General features: G+C 36.3%; 1 protein-coding gene across 12 annotated transcripts in view; it reads left to right on the forward strand.

Annotated features, from left to right (window-relative positions):
• LOC141404289 (2-oxoglutarate dehydrogenase complex component E1-like) overlaps positions 1 to 21399 on the forward strand; it is a 68451-nt gene that overhangs the window by 24226 nt on the left and 22826 nt on the right. For 5 of the 12 annotated variants that reach the window (XM_073987740.1, XM_073987747.1, XM_073987749.1 and 2 more), the window contains 4 exons: positions 9148 to 9259; positions 9333 to 9473; positions 16044 to 16220; positions 17250 to 17379. In XM_073987740.1, the coding sequence (XP_073843841.1) occupies positions 9167 to 9259; positions 9333 to 9473; positions 16044 to 16220; positions 17250 to 17379 (541 nt within the window). In that variant the 5' untranslated portion in view covers positions 9148 to 9166. Of the gene's footprint in view, positions 1 to 9145; positions 9260 to 9332; positions 9474 to 16043; positions 16221 to 17249; positions 17380 to 20794; positions 20898 to 21399 lie in introns of all 12 variants that reach the window. The other 7 variants (XM_073987744.1, XM_073987752.1, XM_073987750.1 and 4 more) reach the window with 3 other exon arrangements.

Consider the following 21399-nt stretch of genomic DNA (forward strand, 5'->3'; position numbering starts at 1 on the left):
AATTTCGGAACTCGGCAAAATTTAACCCATGTTGTTGGTGTAACAGTATACGTATTATATGTTTGTAAGTTCGCTTTTCTGCTTAATCTGGCTCTGGGTCTATCTCCAGTTCTAGAAATGTGTCTGATTCGATAAGTTGTAGCCACAAAGCTACTGGATTTAGTTGAGTAGATTGACAGGACAGTTGAAAAGATGCATCATGCCGTGCGGACCTGTGCCGCATGCTGGGCAGATGTTTGCACGGCGTCATAGATCCTTGCCCTATAGAAATTTGGACGACATGGTTTGGTTTGCCGTGGCACCTAATGCTCCTCAGCTGCGATATATGGGGATGTTCTCCGAGGACTGTGACTGCATTTGTGAGAATGCTATCCAAACCTGCTTGGTAGGCTTGCTGCTCTAAAAGTTACCTCTAATAACGCTGAACCCCTCTCTCTCTAGATTATTAAGTTCCCTTCTGACACACCTGGGTGGTGTTCTCCATCATACGGTGATTAGGATGACTTTTTAATGGAGTAGTCTACGTGTTTAATTTTTTTGTTTGTATACATTTAATTCTTTATAAATTTAATCTAGGTGCTATAGTAGTCTAGGTTAAGCTATTTTCTGTTACATAGATGGCCTTTAAGCCTCGGTTACCCTTATGTGAAAGGTTGCCCTTATGTTCGATTTCTCATGCAGGTGGTCCGCTGATGACATGAGGAGTTCTCAGGGCGGCATTCTGACAGGTGTGAATATTGTTCCACCGCGTTGTACACTGGCTGCCGACCTATCGCGTTATATGTGGTCAACAAGTTTTCTTTTTTTTTTTTGCACCCCAAGGTCTGCCGCCGTGAGATTTGAGGACATTGTTGTTCCTGATGCCACAGCTATCTGCGACAAGATGATATTATCGCAGATAGCTGTGGCATGCGCAGACGACGTGAACATGTTGTCGAATATCGGAATTATATTACCATCGACCTACTACTCTCTACCGCCTGGAGTGAGTGGAATACATATAAACTGATTACACATATATACTGATTATCCAAGAGTAGTTTGCTCGATGTCCTCAAAAAGGGTGGTGTGTCAAAGGCTGCTATAAGTCGAGCCCCATTGAAACTGTCCTATTGCACGACCTGTTCTGATTGGGTCCTAGACTAATAGTTGTGGAGATGCAGCACTGTTGTATTGCTGTTCAGCTAACGCAATCTATGCTTAAGATGGGTAACTGGATAGCTATTTCTTATACTGGTGATAAGTAAAGTCTCCAAAGGTTTTTTTACGGGCGTCAAAGGCGTACGATTCCCCTTGTCGTTTAAAACAACTTGCGCACAATGCACTAATTCCGCCTCCGATGATGCAACTTTTTGATGATATAGACACTTGTTACGCTTGTGCTCCCTGACCAACCTCTTAACTTCCTGTGCCTGTTCACTGACGCCGGGGTCACTAGGGTTGGCTCGACGAAGCTCATGACGCTCATTTGCCAGTCCTGCCTCCTCTTTTGGTAAATTTGTTTTCGACCAGCAGGTATATGTGATGATGTCCCCTAACATCCTTCCTACTGCCGAAAATCAAGGTTTGGTAATTCTCTGGAGCGAAACTAAGGCAATTAGATTTCACTGGATTGGTGAATGTTCTAAGTTCATGCTGATGGAGACAAATATAGCAAGAATGTCTGGCCCAAAGCAAACGATGTCATTTGGCAGACCAGGTGATGCCATGGTTATTTCTGGCGAACAGTAGCACTCACCGCTAATTCGCGTAGGGGTGTCCTCATTGACCGTGCAAAACATTGATTTATTTATGTGCTCAGCCGGTGCTATAAACCTCTGATCATTGGCTATGAACGAATGTCAAAACTCATGACTGATTATGAGCTTCCAAAAGGGAGCTAATGTTGCTATTAATCGGCAGAATGTGCATTCCATGAGCCGGGCTCAAGCGAGGTAGGTCTTTATTCCTCAATACGTTGTAACCATTATAACGCTCTAAGCTGTAGTTGTTGTGGATCTGTGCGCGACCTTGATATTCTTTCAACTCATAAAGTTTACTATCTCCTCGATCTTACCTCAAAGTCCATTGCAATTTAATTGCAAAAATAATGCATTTCCAGCGATTGCAACTATAACGGCCGGTGTTAGTCCCTGTAATAATCCCTCACATGAACATGTACAGACGATTATGAGCTTCCAAAAGGGAGCTACTGTTTATATTAATCGGCGGGATGTGCATCCCAATGACGGGTCATTAGAGCCTGGCTCAACCGAGGTAGGTCTTTATTGAACAGACTGATGCAGTAGGAAAGCTAGGCTCTCATCTCCATTTTCCTTCCTCAATACGTTGTAAACATTACAACGCTCTAAGCTGCAGTTGTTGTTGATCTGTGTTTCCTGCACCGCCGAGACATTGATATTCTTTCAACTCATAAAGTCTGCTATTTCCTCGATCTTACCTCGGAGTTCATTGCCATTAAATTGCTAAAATATTGCATTTCCAGCGATTGCAACGGCAACGGCCGGTCCCTATGTCCAGCTTTCGTGTTAATTCATTAGGTGCACATTCGCAGAACACGGATCTTCAAACTTTACTCTCCATTTTCTTCATTTACATAATCCTTTTGTAGTCTTCCCAATTCTTTATCTCCATCGCCTTCAACATGTCCAATTCAAGGCTTTGTATTATTAAAAATAAAGCACTACAAAATTTTAATCAAATATTTTAAGAATTTTATGATGAGATGATATGATCTGCTGTTTTGTGACGAAATACCTACAAAACAGCAAATCATAACAAAAACAAAACACGATGAACGAACTGTATTGATGATAAGAACATGTGACCAAGCAAAAAACCAAATCATAATGAAATTAAAAGTGTCCACCAACAGCAGCATTCCCACTAAAACTTATCAGCTATGCGAAAACTAATACAAAAAACACCCACCTAAAGGCCAGCACACACACAAAATGGAAACAATATAAACAAGGTTCCACAACACAGAAAAACTATAAGAACTAGGACTGTCTGGTTCGCATGTCTAACTTATATGTATACACATATAAAATGTATAATCAGTTCCAATATTATATTATATATGCACGCGCTTCTTTCTACAAGCCATCGGTGCCTTTCCATTGTTAGTCAGCTAACCAAATAGTCAACTCTTGTTTTTTTGTTATCTTAAAAAGTAGTATTGTGCGGTTTTACTTCTATTTTTTTGCAAACTTTAACAAAGTCTTGTGATTTTTCATTAACACTTGTGTGCGGAACAATGGCTATTTGCATTTACCTACATTTCAAACAATTTTTGGAGATATTGAGAAGCGTGTGTTGTGAACGTTATTCTATCTATGTCTAGGCATACTGACGTCACTTTTATTTCATGGAATTCACCAGCATGGCAAATAGCGTATTTATGTAGATTTCATTTGCTTTTTGTTGTTATTGTTATATATCATAACTGTGTATATTTTGTTTGTTAATGATTCATGCAAATGTATATTTGTCTGATGTCGACCGGTTTAATCTTTCCAAAGCTCAAGTTCATTTGCATGCGAAAACGTGAATTTAAACTCGTAACACAATATTTAACATCTTGTGTAAGCTGAAATACAATTTTATTAGTTCGCTTCCGTTTTCTTACCTTTAAAATGTTGATTTGGCGATAGCATTGACCCTTCTCTGCAGTTAAATTGTTATGGCCCCGCTGTAAAAATTCAAAGTCATTTTTTAAGATGAATGTAATTTTAAGAAATAAAATATATTTCTGAAATTTCAAATAATCACCATGCTGAAATTATTTGCGAATTTAAGCATTTTGAATGCTCTAACCACATTCTCCAGCTGAACTGGATTAGTATACCCTCCACCACATTAATATTGTCATTCCGTTTGTAACACATCGAAATATTCTTCGGAGACCCTATAAAATATATATTCTTCATCAGCCTAAAATTCTAAGTCGTTATAGCGTTGTCCGTCTGTCCATCTATCTGTTGAAATATGAATTAGCTAGCAATATTTAAGATAGGACCATATAATTTGGTACAGAAGTTGTTACTCCTAGGTTGTGTGTTTAATATTGAAAATGAGCTATATCGATTCACGTTTTTATATAATCCCAATAGAATGGTACCTCCCGATTTTCGTTGTTTTGAAGTTTTAGCCTCATTATCCCATCAAAATGGCTGGAATTTGGTCTTCATTCCCGCAGAGAATGGTCGGTACAAAACTACGTTTTGATAAAGCCCCTATATAATGGTAGCTGAGCCAAAACATCTCTTGTTTGTCGTGACAGCTGACGTTTTTCAGCAAGCATAGGTTGGACATGTACTCCGAGGTCCAGATATCTCCGACAGCATACGTATTAATGCTGTTCAGACGTGCCTGATTGGCTTGCTGATCTAAATGTTTTCACTTGTAATATCAGACTTCTCTAGATCAGAAAAATCCCTCCCGACATGCCATATGGTGATTACGAGGCACTCTGTTGCTGTTCTGTGTTCTGACAGGTTGAAATGTTACTCCATCTCGTTGTACTTATCACAGATTGACCTATCGCTCTATATTGTCGACAAGGTTTCTTTATCTGCACCCCATGTGCTGTCAGTTAGGGACATGATGGCCTTGTTTCTACATCTCAGCTTATCGCAGACGTAGTGAACATGCTGTCGAGTGTGACCCCTAGAATCTTGGCGTAGTTGCCGTAACATTCAGTTCTGTACTCATCGCTATGTTCAAATCTATCGAAAACGACATTAGGACAAGATCTTGCAATCATCTGAATTCGTGACGATATCAATGCCGTCTGGAGATATCACTCTCTGAGGGGGTTGATTATCATAAGTTTCAAAAACCTCGATGTCCTCAAACTTTGTGTAGTGTATCTGTATGTGTATTGGAGGCTTTTGATAAGTAGAGTTTCACCATCACTGACCTATCGCACGGCTTGTTTTGCTTGAGACCTCGATGAGTGAATATGGTGTGCAGCGTTTTTGTAGTGATTTACAACCGGACATGTTTTGCTAGGGAGGATTAAACCCTCAAAAGTCTTTCCTCGGCGGGAGGCAATCTTGATCCATTTAAGTTGATACACTTCATCCAGCGACTCGAGGAGTGCTTGGCAAGTTGGCGATTAAAAACAAAATTTTACTGAGGTCCTATCTATCTTCATCCCAGGGTTCGATAGTGACTTAACCTTTGTCCGCGGTGATTGGTAAAATCTTTCAAACTAGGCCAATTACCTTAACCATACTCCTTACTTACTAAGTAATGAGTACGGTAGCACAGAGCTAGTGTGTTCGACTACAAACCCTTGGGTTGTGAGTTCAAAGCTCACCGTCGGCATGGGAGTTTTTCCTTCACAAAATCACGAAGAAATGTTGATGTACATGGATGTGTTTAGCTACAAATCAGAAGTTCGTGTGTTTAAAACCAGCAGGGAGCAAAATAAAAGAAAAAGACAAAAACATGTGGAGCGTTGAATTTGAATATAATTTCACCTCAATTGTTCTAAAAATAGAACATATGCTTTTTAGCTTTTTTCGTCTACCGGTAAGTGGTTAAATATGTACGTAACAAGTAAAAAAGTGTCAGTCGGCTTTGCCGGCAGATATATACCCTCAGCCAATGTGAAGTGAAACTTTCACATACGGACAGATCGAATGTGTTTAAGGTCTTTTCAGAATTTTGTGGCCCTTTTTGTACATTTGAACTTGCCGACAAAAATCTGGATTAGGAATTAACTGCACTAAGACACAAATGTTGAACTTTTGTGGGTAAGGTACCCTTAGGGAGGACCGATATGGGCCATTTTAGAAGTTAAAATAAAAAAAATATATAAGGAGATCCAAAGTTTGGACCAAATTGGTAGCCCCTTCAAGTGATTTCATCATAGCATTTTAGTGGCATTTTTGGATGTTTTCCAAGAAATATGGACTTGCCCCTGGAAAAAACTTTTACCGTAGTAATGGAGGTAGCGAATAAAAATCGCTTCAACAAAAATCAAAGTGATTCGAGAGAAGGTCTTAAAGTGAACTTATCTGAAATTTTGTGTGAGAGGTACCAGAAGGAGTAGACAAATATAATCCATATTCGAACCTAATCTATATCTGGTAGATATATTAGGATGTGCAAAGTATGTATTACATCGGTCACTCCATGCAAGAGTTATCGTGTGCACAATTTTTCCGAACATTTTTGAACTTTTGTGGGGGAGGTACCTGAAGGAGTGGACCGATATGGCTCATCTTCGAATTTAAACTATGTTTGGATACATTTGTTGTAACAAAATTCGAAGCGATTCGAGAGCAGGTCCTAATCTGAACTTTCCGAAATTTTGTGTGGGAGGTACCCGAAGGAGTGGACCGATTGATTATATATTGGAACCTCATCTAAGTCTGGTAGAAATTTCACGATGTGGAAAGTGTGGACCAAATCGGTTACTTCCTTCAACAGTTATCGTGCACACACATTTTCGAACTTTTGTGGAGGAGGTACCGGAAGGAGTGGACCGATATAGTCCCTCTTCGAACTTTAACTAATTTTCGGCAAAATATTACGAATCGGTTGATCCGTTCGAGGGTTATCGTGCGCTCCAGTCAAACAGACGGACGGACGCGCATTGCTAAATCAACTCCAAATTGTCTGAAACACATTTCGTCCATTGCGTCGTGCGCTCCAGCCAGCCAGACAGACGGACGGACATTGCTAAATCAACTCCAAATTGTCTGAAACACATTTCGTCCAAACATACTTGGGGTCTAAAATCATTATTTCGTTGAAGCACATTTTGCCCGTATTAAAGTGTATATACCCTCGTTAGCATAAATGCTGAGGGTATAAAAACATAATATAAGGAAGTACTTCCTATGGCATCCCAATGTAAAATTAATGACTTTTAGGGTCGATTTGTAATTAGTTACTGTTGCCAAAACTTACTGAATAGTAATAACTTGGTAATGACTTTTTTCGCTGGGAAGAGTCTATATTAACCGAGATAGTGTTGTATAGAACAGAAAGGTGCAGTGGGGGAAACTAATTCTCTAAATCAAATATTTGGTGGATCTCTTCGGATGCCACCGTGGTGCAATGGTACGGACAGCACCTTGCACACTAAATGTCCGGGGTTTCTTCTCAGGCCAAGTAATAAGAAATTCTGAACCATGAAAAATACCTCTCAGCGTAAGGTTGGCGACATTTCCTGAATATTTCAGACATGTAAAACTTCTTTAAAAGTGAAGTCTTTAGACACGCCATTCGAACTCTGCTATTAAAAGTAAGTTCAGTATCATTGGACTTATATGAATCGGGATGCATGATGCATTGATATTATAGAAGACTCCCTTGTCTCTTCGGGGATGTTTGTGGAAACATAGCTTTGGCCGTAGAAGATGTAATGCAAATACGAATTTCACTTTAATTTCGATGTAATATAAATTAGCCTACTAAGGCCGATGATACTACATTACAATAGAAAAATATAAATAGTTAAGTAAAAAAGAAATACAAACAATTGATCGATAATTAAATTCAATAATTATAATTAAAACCATTGTGCATTACTTGAACAAATTAATGCAACGGCGCTAATTAATTCGTTGGTACACATGTATATGCAAATGTACGGCTTGCATTTTGGCATTATAAAACAAATTAATTTTGTTTGCTGTACTTTTTTTCATTTCTAAAAGAAATCTATTAACCTTGTATTTATTATTCACGTGATAATGACGTTAGAATTTTCTCCATTTAGCGTCTATTATATCAGGTGCAAATACAATGTTCAATGTTTACGTATACCCGCATACACCCACAACAGAATGAATAAGCACGCATTTTGTTTGCATGGAGAAAAATATATAACATGTTATTTATTTTTTTATTGTTTATGTTAAACAGATAAGTAAATAGAAGATAAATTAAACTAAAAGTTGCAAAATATTTTGGGATTTATTATATTAATTTAACTATATGACCTAAGGATTTTTAATTAAAAAATGCCCCGATCGTTTCGTTATCTGATTAGGATATCATAATCAGGCATATTAGGTGTGGTTTGAAAATTCTACTTATACATAAGTTATTGCAATTTTGCTATGTTAAATTGAATTATTTTATCCCCAAGTCGAATCATTTGTCTCTCATTTTTTAGAACTCAATTTTCAACATTATATTCATATTATAACTGATAGTGTTAAGGTTCCACAGATATCCACTGATCGATATCCATTTATATTAATCGATAGGCCCCAACATCTAATCATTTTTCCGCTAACTCTCTAACTTTTACTTTTCAAACAGTGGTGAAAGTGTTAAAATCGACCCGATCGCCAGCTTTTAAACCCCCAGTTTAAAACCAAAAATAACCAAAATACATCTGTCGTCTGGCAGTGCATTTTCTAATTTAAAATCAGTGCCTTTTTTAATCATTGTGCCAAATAAGCATCACGTAAGTATTCATATACTTGTGGTGTCCAATATTTGCTGTGTTGTAGTTGTTGCATTTGACGGCAACAAATATTTCAAAGCTCTAAATTAATAACGTCGGTAATTTAGAAAAATAATTACAGATTCCTCGTCCTTTTTGGGGGAAATCTATACAGATAGTCGAAAGTTTAGGAAATGTAGCAGACATTGTGCTGAGAGGGTTAAACACCGATGAAAATTCGATATCTTGCCAAAGTATAAAACACTTGAGATAAAAACTGAATTAATGGAGATAAAAACACATTTTATTGACGAAACTAACCCAACAAATACATCAGAAGAACCTATCACAATCAATAAAATTAAAATTTAATAAATAATCTCTTTATAAACAATAATTTAGACACTTTGTGATTTCAACTTTAAAATTATTATCTATTGCATAACCATAAAACACAACACCACCAGCAACAAAAAAAGAAGTGAATTAAAAAAAAAGCAACAGACAATTATCTAACTGTAAATTGCAAACAAGCTGAATAAAAGCTGTGACAACCTGTCACGCTGAAGTGAAAAATGTTTTTTTTTTGTTGTGTGTGCACCTAAATAATTTAGATAATTCATTTGTGCAAATGACAGTAATAAACGCACTATCCTAACCAACCAATCTCCCTACAATCCAGCAACAATTACAATAATTTGATTTTTTTGTTTCTACTTTTTTCGTTAGAGTTAAAAATTCAAAGCCATAATGCATAGAGCCAATACAGCCTTTAATTTGGCTATATCGCCACTTGCGCATAAAAACTTTGCTACATGGCTTTTGAAGGGCAGCAATAAGAAGGTAAGAAGTCTTTTTTTTGTTTAGCTTTCTAATTTGTTTATTAATAACTGGTTTTCAAATTTGTTTTCTTTAGATTGTCCATAATGCTATGGCCGCTGCTGCGTTACGTTGTTATAATTCTGCTGCAGCCGAACCATTCGCTAATGGAACAACAGCTTCTTATGTTGAAGAAATGTACAACAATTGGCTTAGAGATCCCAGCTCTGTACACACTGTAAGTATTAATGAAATCTATTTTATCATCTAAATGTCTAAGGGAAGAAAATTCTGCACCATAAGGGTCAGATTATTTTAAGGCAGATGAGACAGTTAAAATAGGTCATAAACAAAATGCAATAGTTAATGGAGAGCAGAAGTGAGCCTTAAATGGAATAAAAATTCAATACTTAAAGGAGTGGCGAAGTGAATCTTAAAAGTAACCAGAAGCGAGTCTTCTTGACGAGTACAAGGTATTCTTTATAGATGTCATAAAGATGATATTTTGACATGAAGAAGGGTGCTTTTATAGATTATCCCAATTCTGTTGCACAGTCTGTTCTGACTAAGTCATCGACTTATATGTTTGTGATCGGTAACTATTTGTGATGATAGAAAGAAAAATGCCTTAAAAGTTGTTGCTACTGGCGACAAAATGAAACGGTCATTACGATTCTCATTTGATGGCCTTATTGACTGACCCTATGCTCATTATACCTTCAGGCAGTAAGCTTACGAGGGTATATTCACTTTAATACAATAAAAAATGTGTCTCATCAAAATAATGGTTTTCAATTTTTCAACGAAATTCGTTTTAAACAATTTTAAATCGATGGTTCTGCCCGTCTGGCTGTTTCACCCCTTTGCGTACTTCCCCCACAAAAGTTCAAAATTGTTCTTTAAAATGGTGCGAGCGATAACTCTCTGCAGGAGTTAAACGATCTGGTGAAAAGTTTGCACCTCGTAATATTTTATCCAAACTTAGATATAGTTCGAAAACCATATTGGTGAACTCCTTTGGGTAAATCCCTACAATATTTAAAAAAATCTCTGATAAGTTCATTTAAAATCTAATTCTCGGATCATTTTGACATTTTACAGTAAGTAGTCCTCATGACCCATATTACGACATATTCTTGAGAGAATGGAAAAAAATCTACCAAAGCCCCTACGGCCACCAAACGTAGTAGCTGGTCCGCATGACAACTATCGAACACGGTATCCACTTTGGTTCAAACACTGCACTTTCTGCAAATCTTATATCGAAAATGGGCTGCAACGGTCCACTCCTTCGGGCAACACTTCCTAAAAAGTTAACAAAATGTTGCTGTAATCCACTTTAATGCTTTTCTGTGGAACGTTTATTCCACCAAAAATATATTTATATTTAGAGAGGCCCGTTCTTCTTGATTTTCTATAGAAAGAAGACCTCCTTAAGTGGTCTTCTATAGATATAATACCCCTATAGATGCCATCTGTAAATAGAAGACCATCTCAATATGTCTTCTATAGAAAGAAGGCCTCCTAAAGGTGTCTTCTGTAGAAAGAAAAACCCTAAAGGGGGTCTTCTATAGAAAGAAGACCTTCTAAAGTAGTATCCTATAGATAGAAGATATCATAAAGGGGTGTCCTATAGATGGAAGACCTCCTAAAGGGGTCTTCTATAGATAGAAAACCTCTTAAAAGGGCTTCTAAAGACCTCTTAAGGGGTCTTCTTTTGATAGAATACCTCCGAAGGGGGTCTTCTATAGATAGAAGACCTTCTAAATATGTCTCCTATAGATAGAAGGCCTCCTAAAGGGGTATTTTATAGAGAGAAGACCTCCTAAAGGTATCTTCTATAGAAAGAAGACCTCCTAATGGAATATCCTATAAATAGATGACATCCTAAACGGGTATGCTATAGAGGGAATACCTCCTAAAGGGGACTTCTACAGATAGAAGACCTCCTAAAGGCGCCTTCTAAAGATGGAAGATCTCCTACAGTGGTCTTTTATAGAAAGAAGACCTCCTTAAGGCGTCTTCTTTAGATATAATACCTGCAAAGGAGAACCTCTCAAAGGGTCTTCTATACAAAGAAGACCTCCTAAAGCGAGTTGCTGTACATAGAAGTTCCTTAAAAGGGGTCTTCTATAGAAAAAATACCTTCTAAAAAGGTTTCCTATAGAAAGAAGACTTCCTAAAGGGGTCTTCGATAGAAAGAAGACTTCCTAAAAAGGTCTCCTATAGAAAGAAGACTTCGTAAAGTGGCCTTCTATACCGAGAGGGCCTCATAATGAGTCATCTATAGAAAGAAGGCCTTTTTATGAGATCTTCTTTAGATTATTTTAAGGCAGATAAGACAGTTAAAATAGGTCATAAACAAAATGCAATAGTTAATGGAGAGCAGAAGTGAGTCTTAAACGGAATAAAAATTCAATACTTAAAGGAGTGGCGAAGTGAATCTTAAAAGTAACCAGAAGCGAGTCTTCTTGATGAGTACAAGGTATTCTTTATAGATGTCATAAAGATGATATTTCGACATGAAGAAGGGTGTTTTTGTAGATGTGATGATGGAAAGAAAAATGCCTTAAAAGTTGTTGCTACTAGCGACAAAATGAAACGGTCATTACGATTCTCATTTGTTGGCTTAATTGACTGACCCTATGCTCATTATACCTTCAGGCACTAAGCTTACGAGGGTATGTTCACCTTGATACAATAAAAAATGTGCCTCATCAAAATAATGGTTTTCAATGTTTGAACGAAATTCGTTTCAAACAATTTAAAATCGATGGTTCTGCCCGTCTGGCTGGCTGTTTCGCCTCTTTACGTACTTCCCCAACAAAAGTTCAAAACTGTTCTCTAAAATGGTGCGAGCGATAACTCTCTGCAGGAGTTAAACGATCTGGTGAAAAGTTTGCACCTCGTAATATTTTATCCAAACTTAGATATAGTTCGAAAACCATATTGGTGAACTCCTCTGGGTAAATCCCTACAATATTTAAAAAAATCTCTGATAAGTTTATTTAAAATCTAATTCTCGGATCATTTTGACATTTTACAGTAAGTAGTCCTCATGACCCATATTACGACATATTCTTGAGAGAATGGAAAAAAATCTACCAAAGCCCCTACGGCCACCAAACGTAGTAGCTGGTCCGCATGACAACTATCGAACACGGTATCCACTTTGGTTCAAACACTGCACTTTCTGCAAATCTTATATCGAAAATGGGCTGCAACGGTCCACTCCTTCGGGCAACACTTCCTAAAAAGTTAACAAAATGTTGCTGTAATCCACTTTAATGCTTTTCTGTGGAACGTTTATTCCACCAAAAATATATTTATATTTAGAGAGGCCCGTTCTTCTTGATTTTCTATAGAAAGAAGACCTCCTTAAGTGGTCTTCTATAGATATAATACCCCTATAGATGCCATCTGTAAATAGAAGACCATCTCAATATGTCTTCTATAGAAAGAAGGCCTCCTAAAGGTGTCTTCTGTAGAAAGAAAAACCCTAAAGGGGGTCTTCTATAGAAAGAAGACCTTCTAAAGTAGTATCCTATAGATAGAAGATATCATAAAGGGGTGTCCTATAGATGGAAGACCTCCTAAAGGGGTCTTCTATAGATAGAAAACCTCTTAAAAGGGCTTCTAAAGACCTCTTAAGGGGTCTTCTTTTGATAGAATACCTCCGAAGGGGGTCTTCTATAGATAGAAGACCTTCTAAATATGTCTCCTATAGATAGAAGGCCTCCTAAAGGGGTATTTTATAGAGAGAAGACCTCCTAAAGGTATCTTCTATAGAAAGAAGACCTCCTAATGGAATATCCTATAAATAGATGACATCCTAAACGGGTATGCTATAGAGGGAATACCTCCTAAAGGGGACTTCTACAGATAGAAGACCTCCTAAAGGCGCCTTCTAAAGATGGAAGATCTCCTACAGTGGTCTTTTATAGAAAGAAGACCTCCTTAAGGCGTCTTCTTTAGATATAATACCTGCAAAGGAGAACCTCTCAAAGGGTCTTCTATACAAAGAAGACCTCCTAAAGCGAGTTGCTGTACATAGAAGTTCCTTAAAAGGGGTCTTCTATAGAAAAAATACCTTCTAAAAAGGTTTCCTATAGAAAGAAGACTTCCTAAAGGGGTCTTCGATAGAAAGAAGACTTCCTAAAAAGGTCTCCTATAGAAAGAAGACTTCGTAAAGTGGCCTTCTATACCGAGAGGGCCTCATAATGAGTCATCTATAGAAAGAAGGCCTTTTTATGAGATCTTCTTTAGAAAGAAATCCTCCTAAAGGGGTCTTCTATAGAAAGAAGACCTCCTAAAGGACTATCCTATAAATAGATGACATCCTAAACGGGTATGCTATGGAGGGAAGACCTCCTAAAGGGGACTTCTACAGATAGAAGACCTCCTAAAGGCGTCTTCTAAAGGGGGTCTTCTATAGAAATAAGACCTTCTAAAGGTGTCCTCTATAGAAAGAGGTATTCTATAGAAAGAATACCTCATAAAGGGCCTGATATAGATAGAAGGCCTTCTATAGAAAGAAGGCCTCCTAAAGGTCACTACTATACAAAATTGACATCCTTAAGGTGTCTTCAACAGAATTCGACCGCCAAAGGGGTCGTATATAGAAAGAAGGCAATCTAAAAGTGTTTTCTATAGAAAGAAGATATCCTATAGGGGTCGTCTATGGGAAGAAGACCACCTACAGGTGTTTTTTATATATAGAGAAACTCTCAAAGGGTCTTCTATACAAAGAAGACCTCCTAAAGCGAGTTGCTGTACATAGAAGTTCCTTAAAAGGGGTCTTCTATAGAAAGAATACCTTCTAAAAAGGATTCCTATAGAAAGAAGACTTCCTAAAGAGGTCTCCTATAGAAAGAAGACTTCGTAAATTGGCCTTCTATACCGAGAGGGCCTCATAATGAGTCATCTATAGAAAGAAGGCCTTTTTATGAGATCTTCTTTAGAAAGAAATCCTCCTAAAGGGGTCTTCTATAGAAAGAAGACCTCCTAAAGGAATATCCTATAAAGAGATGACATCCTAAACGGGTATGCTATAGAGGGAAGACCTCCTAAAGGGGACTTCTACAGATAGAAGACCTCCTAAAGGCGCCTTCTAAAGATGGAAGATCTCCTACAGTGGTCTTTTATAGAAAGAAGACCTCCTTAAGGGGTCTTCTTTAGATATAATACATGCAAAGGGGATCTTCTATAGATAGAAGACCTTCTAAATATGTCTTCCATAGATAGAAGGCCCCCTAAAGGGGTCTTCTATAGAAAGAAGACCTTCTAAAGGCATCCTATATAGAAAGAAGGCCTTCCAACAAGGTATTCTATAGAAAGAATACCTCATAAAGGGCCTGATATAGATAGAAGGCCTTCTATAGAAAGAAGGTCACTACTATACAAAATTGACATCCTTAAGGTGTCTTCAATAGAAATACGACCGCCAAAGGGGTCGTATATAGGAAGAAGGCAATCTAAAAGGGGTCGTCTATGGGAAGAAGACCACCTACAGGTGTTTTCTATATATAGAGAACCTCTCAAAGGGTCTTCTATACAAAGAAGACCTCCTAAAGCGAGTTGCTGTACATAGAAGTTCCTTAAAAGGGGTCTTCTATAGAAAGATTGCCTTCTAAAAAGGTTTCCTATAGAAAGAAGACTTCCTAAAGGGGTCTTCAATAGAAAGAAGACTTCCTAAAGAGGTCTCCTATAGAAAGAAGACTTCGTAAATTGGCCTTCTATACGGAGAGGGCCTCATAATGAGTCATCTATAGAAAGAAGGCCTTTTTATGAGATCTTCTTTAGAAAGAAATCCTCCTAAAGCGGTCTTCTATAGAAAGAAGAGCTCCTAAAGGAATATCCTATAAAGAGATGAGATCCTAAACGGGTATGCTATAGAGGGAAGACCTCCTAAAGGGGACTTCTACAGATAGAAGACCTCCTAAAGGCGCCTTCTAAAGATGGAAGATCTCCTACAGTGGTCTTTTATAGAAAGAAGACCTCCTTAAGGCGTCTTCTTTAGATATAATACCTGCAAAGGGGATCTTCAATAGATAGAAGACCTTCTAAATATGTCTTCCATAGATAGAAGGCCCCCTAAAGGGGTCTTCTATAGAAAGAATACCTCATAAAGGGCCTGATATAGATAGAAGGCATTCTATAGAAAGAAGGCCTCCTAAAGGTCACTACTATACAAAATTGACATCCTTAAGGTGTCTTCAATAGAAATACGACCGCCAAAGGGGTCGTTTATAGGAAGAAGGCAATCTAAAAGTGTTTTCTATAGAAAAAAAGCCACCACTGTCCTAATAACTGAGTTCGATAAAAACATAACGTTACGACAGCGATCAAAACGGTAGTCGTACTATCGATAGATAGTTTGTCAGCTTTAACTCCTCCCGGTCTTGTTCCCTATTACAGTATAACCTCGATAATTCGTAATCCAACGGACCGGCCATTTTATACGAATTATCGAGGATTTCGAATTAGCGGGGTTAAAATGCGAAGAAAATGGTTTCAAGGAACCGACAGCTTATACGAATTATCGAGATTTTCGATTTATCGAGGTACGAATTATCGCGATTCTATTGTATATCTTTTCAATGTTAAAGCCTTAGGTAAAATCGGTAAACTGACTGATTTTTTACTTGTTTTCTTCGAGACTTCGAAGTCCTCTTATTTTGAATTTAAGGTTTAAAAATAAGTCACATTTTCTGCCTGTTCGATTTAGATGGGTTATTAGTGCCAATCTTGAGTTTTTAGTTCTTTATTTTTTCATTGTTATTAATTTTATTTTCCTTTCTTTTTCCAGTCATGGGATGCCTATTTCCGCAACAACAGCTACTGCGGCCCCCCAAATCTCGCCCCACAACAATATAATACATTGCCCGCTACCGCTTTTGGTGGTATGGCTGGTGTAGGTGCTGCTCCAGACTCAAAAACCATCGATGATCATTTGGCTGTTCAAGCCATCATCAGAAGTTATCAGGTATGTTTTATTGTTGTAGATTCGTTGTTACTGCTGTCCCGTAGAATTTCATTAATATGTTTTTGTTTACTTTTGTATACTATTATTTTCATTTTAATGATGGGGTTTTTCCTTTTTTTGTTTTTGAATGAAGTAATGAAACAACTTTTTTTCCAATTAGTATTTCTAGTTACATTTTTTCTTATAATTTCGTTGTGTGGGATTAATTTTTTTAATTAATAATTTCAAAATCTTAACAAAAATAAAAAAAAAATTTATTAAATATTAGGTTCTAGAGGCACATTGTTCTAGGGAAGATACGGAAATTATTTCATTTTTACACGAGGATTAAATGTTCAATTTTAAAAGTATTACAATTTTTATATAAATGTTTGTATATTTTTAATAAAACTTTGAATTTAATCAGATTTTTTTTTTAATTTCGATTGATTTAGATTTTTTTAATTCACATGTAAAAATGAAAGTAATTTAATTATATTATATATTTACACAACATAAGGTCCTGTAACAATATCTTATATTCCTTAAGCCTTAATGACCGCTTTTCTGACAGCTTGTGAAATACAGTTAGGAATTAATCAAAATTATAATCGCATAGCATGTAATGTATTATATACCAAATGTGCCTTTGAACAATGGCAGGGCTCCTCCTTTTGTAACTATAAACTAATTTTCAAAATTCAAAATCATATTTGTAAAAACAAAATTGGCTAATATTCAATTCATGGAATCACAATGACCTCTTACTCCTAGTTACTAATATTGATTGGACTTAACTAAATTTCCTATACTTTTGTAGTTATGAATATTTAATGATTGTTCCTGTATGTATTTTTACAACTATTTCTATTAATCTCCGCTATTCACCGTTATCGATGGATGGACTCTTGTATATCCTATTCCCTATATTTGCCTTGCCCCCTCCCTTTTCCCTGTCTCTCACTCATATATGTTTGCATTAAAAAACGAAAACAATTCATTCTCTTCATTCATTTATGCATAAATTCACTCATTCATATATATAATTAGGCACGCGGTCATTTGGCTTCGGAATTGGATCCCTTGGGAATTTTAACAGTTGAAAAGATCCAGGCGAAAGATGGTCTTAAACGTCGTGCTAATGAAGATGTTTTACGCCAGCATTCTGAATTTTTGTTTGGTAATTTTCAATTTTATTTCACTCTATTTTTTATACTTTTTTTCTTGTGTCTACTTTCTCTACAATTTTCTTAATATAACTTAGTAATTTTATAACACTTTGTAACAGATTTAAGATGTTTTTTTTTTTCGATTTCACACGTTTTTATTAAAAACATTATTAAACGAATTGTTATGATGGAAAATGAAAAAATTAAAGGCCGATAAACAAATTTAAATGCATGTAAAAATTATATAAGGCTTTGTTACGAAAAGAAATTAATTAAATCCAAGAATAAATCAAACAATTGGAAGTAGATGTAGCAAAGTCCGCCCGTTTGTCTGTCAGCCCACCTACCTAATGTGTTCGATATCACACGATTGGGGTAACCAATTTGATCCGAATGTTGTACATTCCAGTATTTTATCGTAATATTGATCATATTCAAAGATGGGCTATATAAGTCAACTCTATTTGGTGCCTCCAAGACAAAAAAATTAAAATTTTCATTTAAGTTCAACTTATTTTCTTAAGGTCCATAGTTCCTGAGATATTGGTATTTAAGACCTATCAACTAAACCAACTAACGATAACCTTTGAAGGTAGTATAAGTGGTTTGGTCAAAACTTTTCCTGGACATGTTGACATTTTTTGAAATATTGGCCCTAAAGCCACTAACTGAATGAATACGATATTCACTTACTGAAGGGATTTTGGGCTTTTCAAGTAGTAATCTTATCACTAAGACATAAAGCGCAGGAGAATGAGCCGGCTCGTATAATCTCATTGTCTTTACTACCATTGTTTGTGATTTTGGATTGTTCGACTGAGGGCTAGCCACCTTTGAGGTAGATCGCCTCTGCACCTAAGTCGGATAGTTCCACTTCATTCATAAACTGACCCAGCTCCATCACAATTTTGAGGGATTTTGGAGTTGAAACAAATGAGGAGTCACGCGAAATCGTCTCGCAGGAATGGTGTACCTCCTTCGCCTTTTCGACTTCTGATTGAGAGTCTTCTTTGAAGATGTACCCTTATTCGAAAAAGAGGAAGCACCCTTTCTACCAGAAAGGGTATATAGAAGCAACCTTCGTTTCAGAAAGGGTCTATAGAAGCATCCTTTGTTTCAGAAAGGGTCTATAGAAGCACCCTTTGTTTCAGAAAGCGTCTATAGAAGCACCCTTTGTTTCAGAAAAGGTCTATAGAAGAATCCTTTGTTCCAGAAAGGGTCTATAGATGCACCCTTTGTTTCAGAAAACGTCTATAGAAGCACCCCTTGTTTCAGAAAACGTCTATAGATGCACCCCTTGTTTCAGAAAACGTCTATAGATGCACCCCTTGTTTCAGAAATGGTCTATAGAAGCACCCTTTGTTTCAGAAAGCGTCTATAGAAGCACCCTTTGTTTCAGAAAGGGTCTATAAAAGCAACCTTTGTTTCAGAAAGGGTATTTGGAAGCACCCACTGTTTCAGAAAGGGATTATAGAAGCACCCACTGTTTCAGAAAGGGTCTATAGAAGCACCCTTTGTTTCAGAAAGGGTATAAAGAAGCTCCCTTTGTTTCAGAAAGGGTATAAAGAAGCTCCCTTTGTTTCAGAAAGGGTCTATAGAAGCAACCTTTGTTTCAGAAAGGGTATATAGAAGCACCCTTTGTTTCAGAAAGGGTTCATAGAAGCACCCTTTGTTTCAGAAAGGGTCTATAAAAGCAACCTTTGTTTCAGAAAGGGTATTTGGAAGCACCCACTGTTTCAGAAAGGGATTATAGAAGCACCCACTGTTTCAGAAAGGGTCTATAGAAGCACCCTTTGTTTCAGAAAGGGTATAAAGAAGCTCCCTTTGTTTCAGAAAGGGTATAAAGAAGCTCCCTTTGTTTCAGAAAGGGTCTATAGAAGCAACCTTTGTTTCAGAAAGGGTATATAGAAGCACCCTTTGTTTCAGAAAGGGTTCATAGAAGCACCCTTTGTTTCAGAAAGGGTCTATAAAAGCACCCTTTGTTTCAGAAAGGATCTATAGAAGCACCCTTTGTTTCAGAAAGGATCTATAGAAGCACCCTTTGTTTCAGAAAGGATCTATAGAAGCACCCTTTGTTTCAGAAAGGATCTATAGAAGCACCCTTTGTTTCAGAAAGGATCTATAGAAGCACCCTTTGTTTCAGAAATGGTCTATAGAAGCACACTTTCTTTCAGAAATGGTCTATAGAAGCACCCTTTCTTGCAGAAATTGTCTCATAATCTGTTTTGGATCCGTTCAGAGATTGAAATCTTTTACTGTCAAAGACTTGGTGTGACTATCTGTTGGTTAAACTGATAAAAAGTGTATTCTTTTCTGGCAGATGATTTACCCGAAAAGCCAGCCATTGCAGTAGAGCGGTACCCAGCAAAACAAAAATAAATGTTCCTTTTGAACACTTACCTTTAACATTTTAAAAACTGTCCAATATCCCAAAATTTTAAGAATATTCTGTACAATTGCGTATTTGAAAATCTGTTACATAGTGTTATAAATAACATTTTCTACAAGGTATTTTTGAACAAGATGCCTTACAGAGTAATCAAAAAATATATGAAATTCGGAGTTATTTTATCACCACAAGGATTACAATATTTGTGTAAAGAAAACATTCTGTTTTTAGCAGGCTTTAAAAATAAAAAATAAACATATTTATTATTTTTGTTACTACTACTATTCGTTCCATTAATTCGTTACTATCCCACCCAATAAAAATGCAACGTAACACAGTTCTACGTATACGTACAGAAATAGTATTTAAGGCCAGAGTTACTAGATTGTTACTTGTTGTTGTTATTTTAACTGTTCTATAATCCCCCATTCAATAAAAAGCAACCAATAAATAATTCTAATTCTTATTCAAGTAGTCATTAATAATAATTTACAATTTTTGTAGTTTAATTTTGTTACTTTACTTCCTTTTAATTTTTTTTATTATATGGGTTTTATGATTTCCTTTTTATAATTTTTTTATGTATATGTGTGTGTATGTGTTTCTTTAACCCCTCCATTTGTAGTGCATAATTTTGTGTGTGTTTCTCATTTGAATTTTTCCATTATTTTGTGTTTGTCTCTCTGATAAAGAAAAATCTATCATCCATTCTTTTTTTTTCTTATTTTTATTCTTATAAATCTAAACCACTAAACAATAAAATATGCTTATACAAACAAAATTTTCTTTTTCTCTTTTGTTTTTTTATGGCTTCTTTTTCGAACTACTCTTCTTCTTGTCTACCACCAAACAAAATCAATTGATGTTCATTTCACCGGCAAAATTTTATCTATAATACAATACTTTCGCAATATCTCTATAACTGAACTTCTTGATAATTTTATGAAAACGAATACAAAAACAAACAATTCATAACCGTTTTTGCACAAAACTCTATTGCGTTATTGTCGTTGTTGTTGTTGAAATAATTAATTTAGATTCGAGGCCATAACATTGCCCATCTTGATCCCCTCGAAATTAATTCCCCCGAATTACCTGGCAACTCTTCAACAAAAGCTATTTATGCTAATTTCAGTTTTGGTAAGTAAGTTTAATTTTTGGGTAGTTTTTCTCTATTCCAAATTCTTCCTTTTTTACTCCCAATTTTTGTTTTCTTCTGTTTGTTGTCTTGATTGATTAAATGCCCTTGAGATGAAATATGAAATCACATGCACTTTCTAGCCCACCAAACCAAAACCGATTTTATTATTTACAATTTTTAGTTTAAGAAATATTTATTAATTTGTTTGATTTTTGTGATTATTTCAGTTTGTTTTCCTTAGATACTATGTAGTTATGTCACGTTTATATGCGGCAAAGGCGCGGGAAATTAGCTTTTGTGCAAACAAAAGTTGCACATGGCTAAAATAACTCCAGTCCATTTGCAGTTTATAATCCTGACAATTAATTTGGTTTTGTTACGTTTTGTTACAAGTCCTCCCCAATCCCTCCTTGTCTAGTAGAATGAAATATTTGTTTGTTCACTGCAATAGTAGAACAGCGTGTAAATATATCCTAATCTATAAACCCCAAATGAACCTTT

This window comes from Musca autumnalis, unplaced genomic scaffold (assembly GCF_047663935.1).
Source record: "Musca autumnalis isolate F117 unplaced genomic scaffold, ASM4766393v1 scaffold_4, whole genome shotgun sequence".
In the NCBI taxonomy this organism is placed as follows: Eukaryota; Metazoa; Arthropoda; class Insecta; order Diptera; family Muscidae; genus Musca; species Musca autumnalis.